Source organism: Podarcis filfolensis, assembly GCF_964270895.1.
Source record: "Podarcis filfolensis genome assembly, chromosome: 7".
In the NCBI taxonomy this organism is placed as follows: Eukaryota; Metazoa; Chordata; class Lepidosauria; order Squamata; family Lacertidae; genus Podarcis; species Podarcis filfolensis.
Genome location: NC_139603.1, coordinates 47,048,147 through 47,068,623, shown reverse-complemented (window position 1 = coordinate 47,068,623; position 20,477 = coordinate 47,048,147). Strand labels below are relative to the sequence as shown.

General features: G+C 39.2%; 1 protein-coding gene across 1 annotated transcript in view; it reads right to left on the bottom strand.

Annotated features, from left to right (window-relative positions):
- Nucleotides 1-2,824: 2,824 nt before the first annotated feature.
- TTC39C (tetratricopeptide repeat domain 39C) overlaps nt 2,825-20,477 on the bottom strand; it is a 38,556-nt gene continuing 20,903 nt past the window's right edge. Inside the window, exons 4-14 of the mRNA XM_083623628.1 lie at nt 20,003-20,117; nt 15,493-15,847; nt 13,858-14,026; nt 12,734-12,827; nt 11,731-11,835; nt 11,080-11,192; nt 8,798-8,921; nt 6,611-6,708; nt 6,284-6,388; nt 4,311-4,349; nt 2,825-4,022 (exon numbers count right to left, since the gene is read on the bottom strand). Coding sequence (XP_083479754.1) covers nt 3,933-4,022; nt 4,311-4,349; nt 6,284-6,388; nt 6,611-6,708; nt 8,798-8,921; nt 11,080-11,192; nt 11,731-11,835; nt 12,734-12,827; nt 13,858-14,026; nt 15,493-15,847; nt 20,003-20,117 — 1,407 coding nt within the window. The 3' untranslated portion in view covers nt 2,825-3,932. The remainder of the gene's footprint in view (nt 4,023-4,310; nt 4,350-6,283; nt 6,389-6,610; nt 6,709-8,797; nt 8,922-11,079; nt 11,193-11,730; nt 11,836-12,733; nt 12,828-13,857; nt 14,027-15,492; nt 15,848-20,002; nt 20,118-20,477) is intronic.

The window sequence follows — 20,477 nt, the reverse complement described above, 5'->3', positions numbered from 1 at the left end:
AGACCCATTTCATAGGTTGAATTTTGCTTACACAAGACATGGGCAAGTGCATCAACTGAGTGGCATGAGTACTATTAAACAGCTGGGTTTCCCTACAGTAGACACAGGGGAAACTAAAAGGAAAGAATCACACACCCTTGTAACCAGGTATATTTAGGGAAAACCAGCAATTTTAAGTGCATGCTCACCATTCAACCAACATCTATCTGCACATGTATTCTGTATGCTGATATTTCTATGCAAGTATGAATCAGTTCTGAGCTGAATATGGTAGAAGTACTCAGTCTGCAAAACCTGGAGAAACTAAAACATGAAGAACAAACATTCAGGTTCCGGTGGCAGCCCAGAACATTTCAGCCTTTGTTCTCATTGAGGTGATAAACCAATCTGAGCTGTACATGGAAAACTAGGTATTAGGAAGAAGGATTCTAGGTTAGAAACTTCTTTTCCTGAGAAGCTAGTCTTCTATGTGGAGGTGTTGTGGTTGTGAAATACAGAGGAACATTTAATCCTGTGAGCCCACTTCCTCAGACTTTCTTGAAAGAAGCCAAGCACAGGCCTACCACCTCAGAGGAGAACTAGGCCTAAAGACCCAGCCTAGATATGACCCTAATTTGAATAGAGCAGAAGGGGAATTTAATCCTTTCTCTCATCAAAATTCCTTCTGCCCAGAATGGAAAAAGGTAACAGGCCCTAGTATTTATTCTCTCAAGTGCTTGTGTGTATTGCTCAGTAGGTGGTTAAGCACCACCCTCCTTCCAACTCTGATCAAATGAATGCCCTTGCAACTGCATTAAACAAAACTATTGGGAAACCCTCCACATGTCTCCTGCACCACATCAAATTTGGCCATAAGTTACACCATTCACTTTGATAAACATCCACGTATCCTTGAAAAACTATGCATATTTATCACTAGAAGGCTACTTAACTGAAGGGTAATTACAAAGAAGGGAAAACCCTCAAATCTTGTTCTTAATTTTACTCAGCAGAAATATTTTTTAAAGTACAAGTCCTGTAAATTAAAGACATTTATAGCACACCAAAGTAAACAATCTAAAGTGACATGTAAAAATTCAAGTTATTCACTTGAAGGACGTCATAATGCGATAAGGTATCAACAACAACAAAAATATACCAGACCTGGTAAATTCTTAATAATATATATATATATTAAACCAATGAGATGCTTACTCTGTTATTGCTATTAGACCATGCCTCCGAGCTATAAAGTATAAAAACTTATTCCAATTACATAAAATACAGCTGAGATTATTCTCATCACTGGCATAATCTAATATAAAAATACCTTTGACATTTACAAGATAGAGGTTTCTTCTATGTGTGCACGAGAGGGGTGGGAGTGGGGGAAATACATGGATGGCACTGAGCCGCTGTCAACATACAAGGCGAGATTACTTTGCTTGCAAGATTAGCACATCTCAAAACAGACCTGGTGACAGCAATAGGCCCATGGTCAGGTCACTACTGTTTTATTTATCATCTAGACACTTGTGAGGAGCCCCTCCTATGAACCCATCATGCCAGTGCAAAAGTCTTCTAACTTTAATAGCCTTGCTCAGGCATTTATTGGTGTGTAATCCTCAAGTCATGTAAGCTGGCACAGGTGTACTTAAAATAGTCAACTTCTACAAGAGTCTAAGATGCTGGGCTAGTTTAACTTACCAATTCGTGTCTAAAGAAAAACTGCAGATAAGGTAAAGTGCTTGCACCAATTTAAAAAAAAAACTAGCAGAAAAATTGTGTGTGTTTGTGAGATTCATAAGCAATCAGGGGTCAAAAATGCTTTCACACAGGCATATAGCTCCCAACCCACTACGTGTTTTAAGTTTTGTTAAATTTTGTAGCTGTAGGATGGCTGCTCCTGTTTCATGAGCTCAACATTGAAAGCTTATCCTCCAATCCCATGACCATGCAGGGATGAGGATGCTGCTGCTGTGTTTGATACCCATTGACTCTCTGTGTGACCACCAAGGGTGAAACCATCTTGTTGTAAGGCAACTGCAGTCTCTTTCTTGAGCGCTGCTAATTTCCCAATCCCCTTGCCTTTACTGCAAGGATCCCAACAGGTTTGTGTTTTTTTTTAATCTCCAAGCCAAGAAACAGAATGGCAAATCCTGCCATTTAAAGCAAACTAAAGAGCAAACATCCCATGTCTACAAAATGAAACCAAAGCAGATAAGCTGTCAATCCATTGAGAAATGGGACTCCTCCAAAGAAATAAATAATGATAATAATAAAAAAATATTCACAGCATATAGTGTTACTAAAAAGTAAAGGTGTAGTTACAGCTCTTAAACATTCAACTTCTCTTTTTGAAGGCAGCAGGTTCAGCTGTCGTGAAGTGCTTTTTACTGGCCAAAGGGAGAGTAGGGCAATCTGACCCACAGCTCCAGTCAATATTTGGCAGTTTGGGGAGCAGGCCTATGCAGGTTGGGGAATGCTCTATATGTACTGCACCACACGGAGTATCAGCGAGAGCTGGAGGTGCAATGTGGAGTCCCCTGCTTATATTTATCTCCACGTGTTCGCTAGAAGCCTGCCAAGGTCTGAATCAGGGCCAACAAATTTGTACTCTCCATATGCCAAGAAAGTGTTGGAGCCAGCCAGTCAGGTAAAGTACAAACAATGTAAGCATTTTTCAGAGTGTGCCAGAATAAAAGTTTATAGCTAGATACCAGGAGTGAAAGTAAGGCTCTAACCACTTTGAAAGAAAATGGTACTTCAGTTCTACAAAGTTACACAATTCCCAAGTATTTAGGAAAACTGCTATTCCAAAAATTGGTGTTTGAGTTGTTTTTGATTGATTTTTAAAAAAAACACTTACTTGTTAAAAATAAAACACTAAAACAAACTGGAATAAAGATAAGTGACATCATAGGTCTGGACTGCCACATGGCAAGTCCCATTATATTTAACATATGAGTGATAATTTGTAAACACCTTGTTAACAGCAAAGCTAGTAGGCAACAGTACCATTTAAAACAGATAAAAAATGTCTGTAACACAATTATTAAGGGTTTAAAAAATAAACATTTGGCTGAAAAATAGAAGTTTCTAAATCTTCACACAATTTAACATAAATATAGGGGTAGGCTCTGTTACACATGCATTTGGATGATCAATATAACTTAAATGAGCAGGTTTGCTGTGCTGTGAGTGAGCCAGGCTTGATTCTTTCCAGGCTCGCTCTGTTTTTGTTGGCCTCTGAATAAAATAATATCTATTTCTGCCTATTTACAGTTTCAAACAATTAATTACACAGTACTGTTTCAACAAACAGTTGGTATCCCTCTTCAAAAGAACAAATAAACCTATCCAAAATGAGAGAAAAAAGCTTTTTGCAGAAACTGAGCCAATGTTGTTATAGAAGTCAAAGTGTGCTTATTATAGGCTCATTTGTACAATCACAAGCTAAATATGTTCCACTTGTCTAAGAACAAACAAAAAAGACACACCTCAAAAGCAAAGGCTTCCAAACCTGGAGAAGTCCTCTAGCACAAATCCCACAGAATCCCAGAGTAGAGATATGAAGACAAGTGGGAGGTGGGGGCTGGAATAATTGAGTAACAACTGCCTCTCCACGACCTAACCCAATTTTCCAGTCCCCATCGCCCCAGGCCTTCACATATCTATCCCAGGAGTTAGGCAACTTCTAGCTCCCACTCACTCAATTAGGACTTGTGCAAGAGAAATTGCTACTGGATTAGGCCCTAGGACACTTAATATTTTTTGGCTAATTTTGCCCTTAACCATTGAAGATGGTAATGTTTTTCTGCCACCAACTCTAGATGTCGTGGAAAAAGTGTCTCTGGCACTGGTGGTTGTTTTCAGTAGAGAAGCTGGTCCTCCTAACAGTTTTGCTCTGAGTGCAGAAACAGGGAGAAGAAAGAGTTGAGGCATCCTGCCCATCACTGGGGGACCACTTCTTTTAGAGAGGCTAACGCTGCATGTATGCGGACATGCAATCTGTTCTCAAAATCATACCCTGTGAATTCCTCCTGCAATGAAAAAGCAAACAAACGAATACATTAGCCTAACTCACTCAGGTTTACCAAAAAACATGGTAACTGCTACACAGGACAGAATATGGCATTTATTTGTTTATAGGACATAGCTCAATACCCTCAATGGCAATGCAGGCTGGGAAGGATAAGAGATTTCCATTCACATCCCACAATTACTATTAGCAATGCCACCCTCCAAGTCCAGCCAGGCTATATCATGAAGGAAAGGACGCCCCATCTGTATAATAATAACAATGCTCAATTAATTTACTTTTTTTTTACCTTTGCCTGAAGCAGTAATGCTTTGCCTCTTGGTACTGTCTGCAGGAGGAAGCAAAATGTCATTTTTGAAATTTGTGTGCAAATGCAAGAAAATAATACTTTGGGAGACAGACAATGGCACATTATAGGACTTTCTTCATTTCTTCACTCTCTGCTTAAATCTGCTCTGGAGGTTTTCCAAACCCTACAGTGAAAAATTGGGGGGTAGGCAGGGGAGAGGAGAGGATGTCTTGTTGCACCAGTGGAAACTTGTTCTATGGTCTGGTTAGTCACCACTGAATGTCCCTCTTTAACTGGTCTAATGAGAATTCAAGTTCTAATAATGAGTTTGGCTAGCAAAATGCCAACTACCGGAAATTAGAAACGTAATTTTAATAAATAACGTCACTCAATAAGTTTTTAGGTATCTCAAAATAACTGGCAGCTGTCTCTCCATATTAAAAAGAAGAACAAATTTGCACACACAGTGGGCGATATTCGATTAATGAGTGCCATTAGCACAAGGATTTCTGCTTGTGCAACGTGACTCCCCCCCCCAAATCTCCTTCTAGAGAGCAGTAAACCTCGTAGGCCATCTTCCACATGCATTGTGTGTTTTTAAGTATACAAAAATGGGGCATAGCCCTTGAATATCTCCTCCTCTTCATACAAGGATCCAAATAAAAAGGCAAATATGAAATACTGGATCTCTGTTTTTCATGTTCAAAACAAGCTCGTGCTGCCTTTCCATGGTCTTGCTGGAGAGCAATTAAGAGGCAGGTCTGAAAAGCATTAATTAAAAGCTATTTTAAGACCTTCTCTTTAAATATGGCAATGAAGAGAAGCGTGGGCGGCTGAGTGTATGAAGCATGAAGAGAAAGAGTACGAAGATCTCTAATTTTTACATGCCTAGATCTTTACGCTCTTACTAGCTTCACAAGTTTTACCACGCACAGTGGGGAGGCATTAAGTATATGTTAGTAATGCTTGGACTACTCAAGAGTGTTCCCTACTGGAAAAGGGCTTAAGCAACCCAGCAAGCCACCCATTCCTCGCTCTCTTTACCTGTACCGATGCTCTTCCCTTCCCTCCTAATCTCATCCATGATGCTAACCACCGCTCTCCCACTTCACCCTAAATGTGCTGGAGAGGTAGGGGTAGGAAGAGAGACTCCAAGCCACATTCGTAGCTAGCTAATGCCTGGTTTAAGAGTAATGCTGAGCATGCAAAAGAAAGGAAAAAAAGGGGAGGCGGAGAACCCTTACCCAACAAGGGTTCAAAGTAGCCAATGTAATTTTAAAAATTTGACCACTAGGCTCTACCTACCATACTGGCATAGCATCAACTACAGGTCCCTGACTTGCTAATGCTACATGTATACAGACCAGCAACACAATTTAGATATCTTCTCATGCAGTATTCTTTAACCTTTTATTGTGATACTTGAACTCAAGCCTCATTGCAAAGGGGGAAACGGGTCACCTGACACCATGCTGATGTCATGTGACCAATAACCAAGTGGCTGGGGATGATGGAGTTCAGGAACTAGCCCGCCAGGCTGAAAAGGTTTTCCACCCCTGAGCTAGATCATATGTTGAAATGCCATATGCAAGTCATTTGACTCCATCTGAGAATATCACCTGTACTACCAGTGCAATATCATTTCAGAACATTTAAACATTTTTCACCAACAATGCTGCAGTTACTGAATAAATGGACATTTCAAATGGACCATTGATTTTATTGCACTGATTAAATGCAAGAGTCATATCAATAAATTGCTGGTAAACTTGATGCAATTATGTTAGTCAATCAGTAAACTGGTAGGATAAGATAAATACAACTCCCCAGAACACAGGAGCATGTGTTAAAAATAACACCGCTAGGAAAGGCCAGAAAGAGAAAATGTACATTCCAGATTGCTTGCAACCTTCCTCTACTTCTCTTTTGAAGCAGTAAATTCAGACATTTCCAAAGTATGCTGTACTGTTTACCTGTGGGTCTTCTAACAAGAGACAGCCAAGTTCATAGCAAGCATAGGGTTGGATATATAAATTGTTTTGGCGGCACAGTTCATCTTTAAGGGCTCGTTGAAAGAACTGTAAAACAAAATTGACACATTCAACACACAGTGACATTTCAAAGAACAAAAGAAACCTTCACACTGGACAACATATTCTCAGATCTTGCAACTATCTTCACCTGTAGGGCCTGTTGATTTGCCAGTTAGCTTCGGAACCAGTTAATGCATCAAATCAAAAATAAACTTGGAAGAACTCCCTAGCTGTTAGGAGTTCAGGGACTTTAGAAGAGGAACATACCTGAACAGCATCTTCAGCATTTCCTAAGCATTTGTGTATGGCCCCAAGTAGCAAGTTCTTTAAACCAACAACAGTGGAATCATCAATTTCATGGCAAGCTATATCAGAAAAGAAAAGGTTGAAGCATTTAGTTTTTAAACTAGATAAAAAAAATATTAAATTTAGTTCAACAATTTGTACACAATTTTATTACAATTGCCTTTAAGCAGTATACAAGAAACCCAACGGGGGATGGATTGACCCCTAAACCTTCAGCATGGCCATTCAAATATGCAGGAGAGCCAGGTGAAACAATATATGAATTGGCTCATAGTTCAACCAACACCAAAATGTTTATAATAGCTTTAAAACATACTGTTCTATTGCAATTGCACAAATATTTTCATTTATGTTTATGCTTGAGGAAATGCCAAATGTGTTTAAAGCAGCAGCAAATTTATGTTGACTAAGAATTGGTTAAGAAACAAAGGAGCAACGAAAAGTTTGTGAAGTTGCCGATAAAAAACAAATAATGTAAAGCGTTATAAATCCTTTACAGTGGACGCTCGGGTTGCAAATATGATCCGTGCGGGAAGCATGTTCGCAACCCGCAGCGCCGCGCCTATGCATGCGCGGGTTGTGATTCGGCGCTTCTGCGCATGCGCAAAGCGCGATTTAGCGCTTCTGCACATGCGTGACCGCCGAAATCCGGAAGTAACCTGTTCCGGCACTTCCAGGTTTCAGCGCATCCATAGCCCGAAAAAACACAACTTGAAGCGTCTGTAACCCGAGGTATGACTGTATTTGCATGAACCAGGGAGGAACATGTTGGACACAGACGTGTACACACACCATGAGTTTAAGTCAAGCTTTCCAGCTTTGTATTCTGTATGAGTCAAATGGCACAGAAAAATGAACTTCTGGAAATATGTTCAAGTTGCAGCCTTTACCTCTGGATGGCTTTTCCAACCCTAAAGCCAATTTCCCAAGGCCTAGTCATAAGGCCTAGTCATAAAAGTATAGTCATAAAAGTCTGAAGAAGGCCTTGAGAAGCTATATACTGTTTAGATACAGAAACGTGTTTTAAGTCTTGTCTAAATTGCTCACGGTGAGTGCCAGCTGCCATTTTGAATATGAATCTCTTCCATCCTAAGGCTTATAGCTTCTTCAGCAACCCGAGACAAATGACATCACCACTAAGTTTAGCCTTGGCACTAAAGAACTCTCTTAAAGAGATGCATGACAAGGCATCTGTATAGGAATGCTGTATAGTTTTGTTTTTCCTTTGAAGCAATATGCTTTTTTATCTTCAGAAATCCATAGTCTAACAAAGCGTGCTTCAAATTAAGGCAAAACATGAGTAGATAGTAAATAATATTTGTCATCTGTGCCTGTCTCTACTTCCTGAAGATGACAGATCTGGCATCAGTTGTTCATGCCCTAATTTCGAAGTGAATAGGTCGTGACAATGTGGGGTTCCCTTTAGACATTCAGGAAACTTCTACCAGTTCCCATCAGGTACTGGAAGACTGGGTGTTATACCATCCCTACTGGTTGCCCATCTGTTTCAGGGCTTTATTTACACTGCTGGTTCTGACCGTTAATGTGTTAAGAGTTTAGGACCAGATTGTTTCAGAAACCAGTTGCAAGATATGGAGATGCAGACTGGGCAACTAACAGCCAACCCTATCTATGTAATATCAAGTAATCTTTGCTGTGCACAGAGGGGAGATAGTCAGAGGAGAGGGGGTGGCATAAGCTGGATGGGCAGTGGCTAACTGCCTCAGTGTGCCCCTTCCCATCACCTTGGACTCCTGCATCTATTGATAGCTCTCGCTTGGGAAGCTACGTGAGCACTGGTACTCACAGCCTGAACATCAGAAATAAAGGGAACAATGGCAAACCACAACACTGAACCAGTAGCTACCATGCACTATATTTTGGCTCACATTACTGCCAAGAATATGTTCTGATCGGTAGTGGGAGAACAATACTCAAATTTCCACAATCTGGTTTATTATCCACTTCAAACTGCTTATTATTCAAAGCCCAAGAGTTTATAGTGTATCAATCATTAGATGAGTAAGCCAGTTTCTGCCTTAAATTGGCACAAACTGCAAGTATTAGCGACAGAAAAGTGAGGGTTTGTAAAAGAAACAGTTTGTGCAGAAAACAACAATAAAAAGAAACAGACATCACATCTTGTACCTTGACTCATATGCTGTAGGTTTGGGAAGGAGCAGTTTGGAAGAGCTTTCCATAAATACAATACTTCAATGGATGCCAGTATACAGAGTTGCTTGGTTGGTTTCTGCTTCCTAAATCTATCTGCCTGAAAACAATAAAATGGTTTATTTTAATTTCCATTCTAAGCCAAGGGCAAGAAGTTTTCAACATGTTTTCAAAATGCAACCTTTAAAGTTATACAATTGGACAAGCTGAAGGATATTTTTAACATTCAGCCAGAAAAACAGCAAACCTCTAAAGACTGAAATGTGAGCGTAAAGAATCATGTGCCACAACATAATGCTCCAGTGTACCCCTAAACACTACAACGTGTGTGCTGTTCAGGTCTTCAGCCAGTCTAGAACAGGAACTTGGTAGTACTGTTTGGGACTCGCAGGGTGCACATTTTTAAGTCCCACTCTTCCAAAACATTCCCCTCTAGTACTGAAAAGCTCAGAATAACGACAGGCTGATCTTTGCGCATGACCATGGTGCAGCTGGGCATTTAACCCTGTTGTTAAATTGCTTTGAGACTTTTTTGTACAAAGTAACTAACAAATATAAAGACCAATACACGCAATGCAGATCTCATGGATTTAAAGTTAAAGGCACTTCCCTTTAACTTAAGAATTTTGCGAAGCATTTCTGAGCTCACATCAAAGGAGAGCATTTATGTTGCATGTACCTACTTTCTGGATCAGATTCCTAATCATAAAGAGTCACAACTTGTCTTGTGAGGATGAGGGACTCTTTCCAATTAGTTAAGAAAAAAGCAATTTGTGGGCGAGTCCCAGACTCCTATGGGGAGATCCATAGCATATCACTTATTAGATCCTTCACCTCATTCAACCATACCTGTCCACCCAGACCAAGCCACCCCCATAGCAGAAATGTACTGGTTTTAAGGTCAACAACACACTTGGGTTACTGCCCAACACCATGTCCACAGTTCCCTCTTCTAATTTAGATCTGCCTCCAGGAATCTAAACTCCTGGTATTATCTCAGGTATCAACAAAGCAAGGGGACAAACATGGGAAAGTTTTCAAGGGCAAGAGAGGACAAAGGAGAGAGAAAGAAAAGGGACCAGATAAAAGAAGTGAAGCCTTTTTCCTCTCCAGATAGCTTGTTGGCAATTTAAACTGTTTGACACTCAGTGGTAGAAGCTGAGTTATGAAAACTAGGAGCTAAATGGCACATTAAACCAAGTTATGTGCGCCACAACAGAATGACTAGGCACACTTTTTTATAACAATACAAAACTGAAAATTAATGAACTGCTGCTAAAATCTTATGTTCATTTTTCACATGGTCTAGTCGTCATCTGAAGACTGCAAAAAAACACAAAGCCATGCTTCCCCTGCCTGCCCCCTTAATATTCGAGGGTCCCTCAAAACACAGCCTTTCTGTAAGGCCAGCTGAGAGGCAGAACCTATCAGCTTGCCTGATGCTGCAGTGATTTCTTGGAAGTTGAGCAGGCAAAATTTCTCCTCCCACGCCCTCAGCATCAGCAGCGGCAGTTTAAATCAGAAATTTTAGGTGCAGTACTGCTCAGAAATTGTTTGTGCTAATGAAATTCTCAGTCGCAAAATGTGCCTAGAACAATGGGAGTTTTGAACGCTGTTGACACTGCTTTAAGCCAAGACATAAAACAAATGCCATACAGAGATTTTAAAATGTTCTTACAGCACTAACCTTAATAGGATCATTCTACAGACACTAACAGTACAGTAACTGAACAAGGAAAACGGCACAAACATAGCAAAAAAATGGATTGTCTATTTTTTTCAGAATGTCAGATGCACTATAATATTATTTTGCTTTCCCATTAAGACAGACATGGTATAGCTTTTCCAGTGGAATTCTTCCACTACCAGTTTCCATTTACAGAAGTATTCCTGTATCTGGTAGAAGCAGCATGCAAAATTAAGATTCTCACTAAAATTATGTGCACTCTCTCCATAAGGAGAAAATAATGTACAAACCAGCACAGCATTGAATCATTCTCTAGTGCTGATCTCATAAAACTCATGGCCTTTTCCTAAATTGAGAGGGGTACAAACCGGGGGGGGGGGGGGGAGGTGTCCCAGCCTGAAACACACATGCTTCTCTTGACAGGTCCTGACATACTTATTTTAACAGGGTCAATAAACATCAGTATTTAAACTGCATTGTTCAGAAAAGATTTTAAAAGAAGATTCAGCTTAGATTGCTACCACCACCACCACCACCATCATCAAATCAACTCGGCCTATGCTCATCAGACCTTTTTGACCGAAAACTGCTCAATTTGATTGTTTTTTCTTTTAAAAAGCTTCTGGACTTCTTTGAACACATTCTGAGCTCCATTCACATCACCGGTGGCACCTTGACACACTGTAATAAAGCACACACCAAAAGTTTATTCTAGTTATCTTAGGGCAAAAAACATTTTCACCTGCCATTCCACATATTCATAAAATTTCTTAAAGGTTTAATGACTAACTGATGCCTGAATTTGCTTGTTTTTCTTTCCTTGCTCCATCTTTATGTAGGATACCTATGAGATTATAAGCCTACAGGCAGGTTCTGTGTCGCTTTTGATATTTGTACAGCACCTAGAAAACCTTAGGTGCTTCATACATAAATAATAATGAGATACAAACAAATGCAGATAGAGGCTATCATGCAGGAAGAATATTGCATGCTCACATTTCATCTAATTAACAGTAAATAAAAATATATAAATACACACCACTGTTACATTAATGTTGTGATTTGTGAAGCTGTAAATCTAAGGTTTATTTACAATACATAACCTAGAAAAGGAAAAATGTAAGTTGTGGGTAGTTTTCTTGCAGAGATACACTACTGCCATATAATGATCAACAAATTCAACACACACACACACTCCTATTCATGTAATGATACTTCCCTGCTGTCAAATAGGCATAGTAGCACTGGGACCATCTTGATTCATTTTTAAGACGCTCAAAGGATTCAAATGCATCCTTGAAGTTCATTTCTATCATGCTGCACCAGCCTGTAAGAACAAGCAAAACATTTTTTAAACACACTGAAAAGAAATGGTTCATACACGGAATAAGCACACAGACACACACACACGTGTGTGTGTGTGTGTGTGTGTGTGTGAGAGAGAGAGAGAGAGAGAGAGAGAGAGAGAGAGAGAGAGAGAGAGAGAGAGAATATGAATATATCTGGAGGAAATAGAATCTGCCACTGATGCAGGACTGAGTGAGTCCTGATCCTTCACTGCACTTGAGAGCACAAGGGTCTTGGGTGTCAACAGCCATCGCAGAAATGGAGTGGAGTTTCTGTAAGCAGGCAGCTTTTCTGGCAGCAAGTTGCCCATCACACTGCTTCAAGTAAAACCTGCTTGTTTTCTGTCTGAAGGAAGTCCACAAAGGTTAGGAGATGTTACAGTTTCAAAGAGTGGTTGAAACAAAAACGCATTGCTTTGTCTTCATTTAGAAGCCATGGTGCCTTTAATTATATCAGAAACACAGTCTTCTGTAAGAAGTCACTGAATAAAAACTAGAATCTGAAGTGTAAACACAGCTCTTAACATGCTTTCAAAATGTGTGTGTATGTGGGGAGAAGAGGTGTAGTTTTGGTTTACTAATGCTGCACTTTCTTGACAGTAAGCAAGACATGCATTCACTCCACAGTCACAGGTTGAACATTATCAATGTAACTTTTTAGGTGTGTGTTAATAAAGGCAATGAGCATGTAGCTCAAGTAATCCTTATGCATCAATGGACAATTAAGTGTGGTAAGCTTAATTTTTCCCTTTGTCTGTTGACCAACAAGTGATCATGATTATATAATTTACTAACACAACTCAATATTGCTCATTCAAGCACTAGTAGTAGTGATTAAACACAGTAGCAATAAGAAAATACATTAGTATTATTATATACCAATTTCATATAGACAGACATGCTGAATCTCTCTCTGATCAGTTGCCAGTTCCAAAGCAGTATGAAAGGAGGTCAAGGCACTGTTGATTTGACACTAAGGAGAGAGAGAGAGAGAAATACTATTATCAAAATGCAAATATGAATAAATACCAGTTCTATCATTACAATTCCAAGCCCTCCAGCAGAGTTTGGAAGCGAGGATGGTCTGGTGTGATTTTACTGCAAGCCTGCAGCCTAAACATCAGCTGGCTACTCAAATCAGGCCTGGTTCACAGGACACACTAACTTGGCTTAACAAGATTACACAAATGTATGGTCTGCTGGACAGGAGCTGACGGCAACTTTGCTGTTCCCTGGTCGTTTTAGCTGCTGCAATGTACTGAGTTAAGCCAAGGTTTGACTTAGTATGCTATATGAACCAGGTTAAGTTCTCTTCTCATTAACCAATAGCTGTAACAAAGGTTTGTTGGTTCGTTTCTCTCCAAAGAGTTTGTTTGTTGCTTTGTTTAGAGAGAAACAAACCACAAGCACTGGTTTACACATAATACTAAGCCAGCCTCCTGTTTTTCTTCCTCCTGGCATGGCAAAACGGGAACTGAGTAAGAGCAAAGCAGGCACAAATGAGGAGCGTTCACTGGCAGACTCTGGTACTCATTAAACCATGGTTGAAGTATGGTTTAACACTGCACATGAATAAGGCCACTGTCGTGCTGCCACCATTTTAGCTAGCCATGTACAATTTCAGAACAGTTTACTTCTTCTCCCACAAGGGGTCAGGAAGACACTGGATTGACAGGAATTAATGGTACCAACAGAGCAGCAGCCAGATATGAAAAATGTCACCCTTTAGCCAAAGGAAAACCTCTACTTTGACATCTATAACTGCCAACACATTTTGGAGATATTCTCCGCACCCATGACCTCTAGAAACTTGCTTTTCAGTTTATTTTTCTTTTTTTAAGAGTCCAGGGTGCCGTGTTTCATGCTAAATAGAACACTCCCCCAATCCCTCTCCTCTTGACTGTATTATGGATAGGCCAACTGCATTGACACTCTGTTATTGAAATGGTTTTGACTCAACAAATCTTGCAAAATTACAGTCATACAGAGAAGTCTATCAGTACCTCTAGACGCTGTATTCTTCCCTTGAAGAACATAAAGAGAGACGAGTTTGGATAAGCAGCTTCTTTTTTCTGGAGAATGTCTTTAGCCTCTTGCAATCCTGCTTTGGTGTCACTGCCATCCAAAGCAAAAAAAGGACGAACCACAGTGTGGTACCACAGCAAGGCTAATCTGAAAAGAAACGCACACACACAAAAATCATGATGCTAGCTGGTTCTGTAATGAGGAGATACTGACAAAAGATTCTCTCTCTCTCTCTCTCTCTCTCTCTCTCTCTCTCTCTCTCTCTCTCTCTCTCTCTCTCTCCTGTGCCAGGCCAACATTATGCCAATACCTTAATTTAAACCTTAATCACAGCAAGAGGAGACATTGCCTTTAGTAAGGCGGGTTGTCTTTTTATGCTTCTAAGCAAGGTCACAATCCTACAGCATCACACACACAGGGTAGGACAGAAGTGTGCATTTGTGTTGTCATTCATTATGCAACAGAACAAGCAAACATTCCCTCCACCCAGCTACATACTTAAAACCAGTTTGCAATTCACCACACAATCAGCTACAGTAAAAGATTCAGAACACCTCAGGCTATACCCAACTTATTCCTCCAGCTGTGCCAGACATGTCTAGGGTTCCAGTCGAAGACCACTTGTGCGCACAACATGTAATTAACACTATACTACAAGAAGGAAACAGCTCAGCACCCCTGCATTATGGGGCTTTCATTTCAGAGGAAGAGGTAGCCCTCAGCATGCACATACAAAGCTCTACTTTTATTGAAGTGAATACACACAGTATTTCTCAATCCAGAACCCTAACGTAGTATTAAAAAAATATGAATTACAGACTGCAATTGGAATTAACATGTTAAACCAGAATTCTAAATGAAAACAAATAGCTGCCATGCAAAATAAAAACCAACATTAACCCAACTTTGCAGGCACAAGTCAACACCAGCTAAATCCTTAACAAAAAAAATATGTTTCTACAAAAGGTAAAAGTGGTATATAATGTATTAATATCATTCAAATCTTTCCAATAGCTTCACTGGGTGGAGGCTGCATTCACAGTATTTCACCTCAAGCCAAATACTTCTTGCAACTGTGGAGAACCAGAGGGTCCTTGCCACAGGGCTATTACACGCAAAAGGAGGCTATAGATTGGGCATAACTATTCCTTCCACTGAGCTGGAGAAGCCTGAATGGAGGAGTTCTACATGTTGGTCACAGACCACTCAGGGCTTTTGAGAAATGTGGTCCATCATTGGAATACAGAGAATCATAGAGAGACACAGAGATAGAATAAGAAATTCTATACAACATTACTGAAAACCAATTTTAAAAGTGCCAAATTATTACTGCCTTAAGAGCTGTTTATTTCAATCAGCATTTATCTAGGTTGTTTGAATTTGTAAGCATCTGAGGACACAAAAATATATCCTTGGTGAATTAAAAATCTCTCTAAAAGCCAGATTCTCATTTCATAAACCATCGCACATCAAGCAAAATTATCTGGTAATGTCTCCATTAAAATAAAATGAAAAGAACAAATACAAGACCGCTTCCTAACTTACGTTGGCTTGCAGTTTACTTACTTTCAGTACTAAGTTATTTACCAAAGCATTGCAATATAGCTACTCACGTAGCTAAAGGGGCCTTCATGTCCTTACTTTCACTTGCATATATCAGTGAAGAAAGCCCCTGCAGGCGGTCTCCAGGAAAACCCAGCAGGTTGATGATTTTGAGCAGGTTTGGGGGCACCATGGATATGCAAAGATGAAAAAGTCCATATCCAAAGCTAACAGCACCTTTCAGACGGTTTAGTGAATCCTCCGTTATGCTTTCTGCAGCAATATGATTATCATTTGCAGCGTAAGAAGTCAAGGATTCCTGAGTTATCTTCTTCTGATATAATTCCTGAAGTGTATTAATGTCTGTATAGCATTTATTGTAGATTTTCCAAGCTTTTCTAAGGATCCACCCACCTTTTATATAAGCTGAGAAACGAAAAGAAGAGTTTAGTCAAAGACAGCAGCATTTCCAAACAGAGAAACAACATAATAATGATTCCAGAACAGACCTGGACCCTGCAATTATAATCTGAGGCCCTTCTTCATGTGCTTTCTCCATGAAAGGTCCATGAGAACAGGCCTTTTCCAATCTGTGGAATGCTCTCCCCAGAAAGGTTCGTCTGGCACCTTCATTATACAGTCAAACCTCGGTTGTCGAACATAATTCGTTCCAAAAGCCTGTTCGGCTTCCGAAATGGTCAAAAACAGAGGCATGGCTTCCGATAGGCTGCAAGAGCTTCTTGAACTCAAGCAGAGGCTGCGCTGGACGTTCGGCTTCCGAAAAGGTAAAAAACCAGAGCATTTACTTCCAGGTTTTTGGTGTTTGGGAGCCGAGGTTTGACTGTACATCTTTAGGGGGCATGCAAAAACATTTCTCTTCTCCCAGACCTTGGGCTAATTAAACAATCTATGTATGACTTTTAAAACTGTGTGTGTAGGGTATTGTTTTTGTTTGTTATTAAGGTATGTATTTTTTTTTATATTGTAAACCGCCCTGTGATATTTGGATGGAGGGCAGTATAGAAATTTAATAAATAATAATACTAGTAAATACTGAACATCAACTTATTATACCTTTCCCCACAACAAACAAGCTTTACAACACACACAGTGTTCCACTAACGCAAGCACTTTTGGCAATGTGCCGGAACTTCATTTCCTGTGTGCTCCCTAAACACGTTCTGGGGGTTTCCCCAACCCTCCTCAGATATAGGGAAGCAAGGGGGTGAGGAAGGGGAAGGGAATTCCCATTGCACAGTGAGAAGTGCTTGTGCTAGTGGATCTGCTTAATGGACTAAAACCTAAAAAAAACTTTCCAACTTATACACGTGCTCAAACCAATATGCAGGGATTCTGAAAACAGAAAAAGACTAAAGAACCTAAGCAGTTAGTATGTGATATTAAGAGGAGATTCTGGTTTTCGGAGGATTCTGCCAAGGGACTCAGAATATGTGGGGACATATAGGGCCCAAAGAAAAAAATGATGTAGCATGCAAACTCTAACCATAAATCTTTACAATGGTTAAGTCACTATTCATTTTTTTTATAAGATATTTATTAGAGTTTTACAAAAAACAGAGATTTACAGAATAAAAAGAAGGCAAAGAAAAAGAAGAAAATAATAAAAAAATAAATACAAAAAATACAAAAATACATAAAAAAGGAAAATACAAAATACAAAGAACAAATAGATAGGAAAAAATTAAAAAACAAATCCATTTTTTGATATCTTTAAGCTCATTTGCTTGTTTCCTTGACCTCCTCACACCTCCCCTTTTTGTATTCCCATTTACATAATCAATTCAGCAAATCCTTACCCTCTTTCATTTATCTTAACTCTATATCTTAACATATTATAGCTATATGTTTTCATCCATTATCAATCCATTTTTGCATATTCTTAATAACCTTGTTGCTAATGCCACTTAATTTCAATCCAGCATCATTTTAACATTCCTTAATTTTACAATATTTCTGCAAATAGTCTTTAAATTTCTTCCAATCTTCTTCCACCGACTCTTCTCCCTGGTCTCGGATTCTGCCAGTCATTTCCGCCAATTCCATATAGTCCATCACCTTCATCTGCCACTCTTCCAGGGTGGGTAAATCTTGTGTCTTCCAATACTTTGCAATAAGTATTCTTGCTGCTGTTGTTGCATACATAAAGAAAGTTCTATCCTTCTTTGGCACCAATTGGCTGACTATGCCCAGGAGAAAGACCTCTGGTTTCTTCAGGAAGGTATATTTAAATACCTTTTTCATTTCATTATAGATCATCTCCCAGAAAGCCTTAATCTTTGGGCACGTCCACCAAAGGTGAAAGAATGTACCTTCGTTTTCTTTACATTTCCAACATTTATTATCGGGCAGATGATATATTTTTGCAAGCTTGACTGGTGTCATGTACCACCTGTATATCATTTTCATAATATTCTCTCTTAAGGCATTACATGCCGTAAATTTCATACCTGTGGTCCACAACTGTTCCCAGTCAGCAAACATAATGTTATGTCCAACATCTTGTGCCCATTTAATCATAGCAGATTTAACTGTTTCATCCTGCGTATTCCATTTCAACAGCAAGTTATACATTCTTGAAAGCATCTTAGTTTTGGGATCTAGCAGTTCTGTTTCCAATTTTGATTTTTCCACCTGGAACCCAATTTTTTTGTCCAAATTATAAGCCTCTCTTATTTGATAATAGTGAAGCCAGTCTCGCACTTTGTCTTTTAATTTCTCAAAACTCTGCAATTTCAATTTGTCTCCTTCTTGCTCCAAAATTTCCCAATATTTCGGCCACTTGGCCTCCATATTGAGCTTTTTCTGAGCCTTTGCTTCCATCGGTGACAACCACCTTGGGGTTTTATTTTCAAGCAAGTCTTTATATCTTATCCAGACATTAAACAATGCTTTCCTGACAATATGGTTTTTAAATGCTTTATGTGCTTTAACCTTGTTGTACCACAAATATGCATGCCACCCAAAAACGTTATTAAAACCTTCTAGATCCAAAATGTCTGTGTTCTCAAGAAGCAGCCATTCTTTCAACCAGCAGAATGCTGCTAATGCATAATAAAGTTTAAGGTCTGGCAGGGCAAATCCACCTCTTTCCTTTGCATCAGTTAGTATTTTAAATTTTATTCTGGGCTTCTTGCCCTGCCAGACAAATCTAGAAATGTCTCTCTGCCACTTCTTGAAACAGTCCATTTTGTCCAAAATTTGCAATGATTGAAACAAAAATAACATTCTTGGCAATACATTCATCTTTATAACAGCAATTCGACCCAACAAGGAAAGCTTCAAATTTGACCATATTTCTAAGTCCTTTTTCACTTCTGACCAACATTTCTCATAGTTATCTTTAAATAGATTTAAGTTCTTAGTGGTCATATTAACCCCCAGGTATTTTACTTTCTTAACCAATGTTAAACCTGTCTCCTTCTGAAACCTCTCTTTCTCTATCGGTGTTAAATTTTTCTCAAGAACTTTAGTTTTTAACTTGTTCAACTTAAATCCTGCCACATGACCAAATTCTTGAATCAGTTCTAATACTCTTTTAGTACTAGATTCTGGCTCCTGTAACGTCAATACTAAGTCATCTGCAAAAGCTTTCAGTTTGTACTGTTTGGCTCCGACCTGTATACCTTTAATCAGACGGTGGTTAAATCACTATTCATTCCCAATTGTTTTGGATAGGCTGTAAACAATGAAGGAAGGAACAGTTTCTTTTTTAGAACTATCAAGCTATGGAAAATTAAGCTGTCTGTTGCAATAAAAACATTCAGACCAACAGCCATGATTCAGCTTTATTAGGAGGCTAAAGTTACTGCAAGACTGTGCAGTTCGACCACTTTCTGCTGCATAGCACATTTGGTTCTCGTGTGGCTCACCACAAGGCAAGTGTTTACACAATTTTGTTCAGCAATGCCGCAGTAAGCATGGAGGGGGTAAAATACATAGTCCTCTCCTCACCTTGGCTTGCACATCGACAGATAAAGGTCAAAAATGAGAGGTACACTTCAGAACAATCTTATATAGACGTGCTGTGTTTTGCACTGAAATACTAGTTTTCAAAAAATAATCAGATATACATGTATTTCTTCAGTATGCACTAGATTTATTTAAAATATTCCTAATATCCAAGGGTGATACAAGAAAGTAAAAAAACACACACACACTGGATGCAGAATTACTGTTATCACATCATTTGATTAAATGTAAAGCAGCTTCTAATCTGACCAACAGTGTTAACTGAAAGGAGACCAACAACTCACTAACAGTAACTTGGATTTATAGGGTCTAATGTTAAATAACAATAGGAGTTCCAAAAAGCATTTGAAACCACACACAAAGAAAGCTGTAGCATGCACATGAAAGGAGAAAGTTTTCTTTCCTTCTAGCAAACTGTCTTAACAGGCTACTAGAATGGAAATTGTAAGTTGTCAATCACCTGCGAATCAAACTGGTCAACAACATTTTATACTTTCTTGTCACCTACAAGTGGGAAGGACTGGAGAACTCAAAAATTCAGTTGGGGTGGGGCGGGGAAATAAAGATTTAATATTAGAAGTCAGAGCTCACCCGAGAGTTCTTGTTTCACAAAAGAAAGCACAGCAAGATAAACTTGACAGTCTGCTACAATGATTTGTCTCTGCAGTCGATCAATCATGGATGGGGTAGCCTTTCGGCCATCAACCTGTTTGAAAGACATGAAAGTAGGGTAGAAACATCCAATGAATCTTAAATTCTTCTAACTCAGGCAATATATTCTCCCTTGCAACAAGGTGGTCTTTAATTTCCCAATAGGGACACACACAAAAACTGTGTGGAATCCTAACACAGCACTGAAACTAAAGAGAATTGCCTATCACATTTACAAAACTGTCTGTATGTTTGGAAACTGAAAATATTGTACATTTTCCATATGTTGCAGAGGAACACTTTCATATGTAAGAGCATTATGATAAGGAACGTATTGTCCATCCAACAGAAAGTGTGAGTACATACTTCCTGTCTTCTGCTCTAGCAGGTAAAAAAGTTCAGTACTGGAACCATG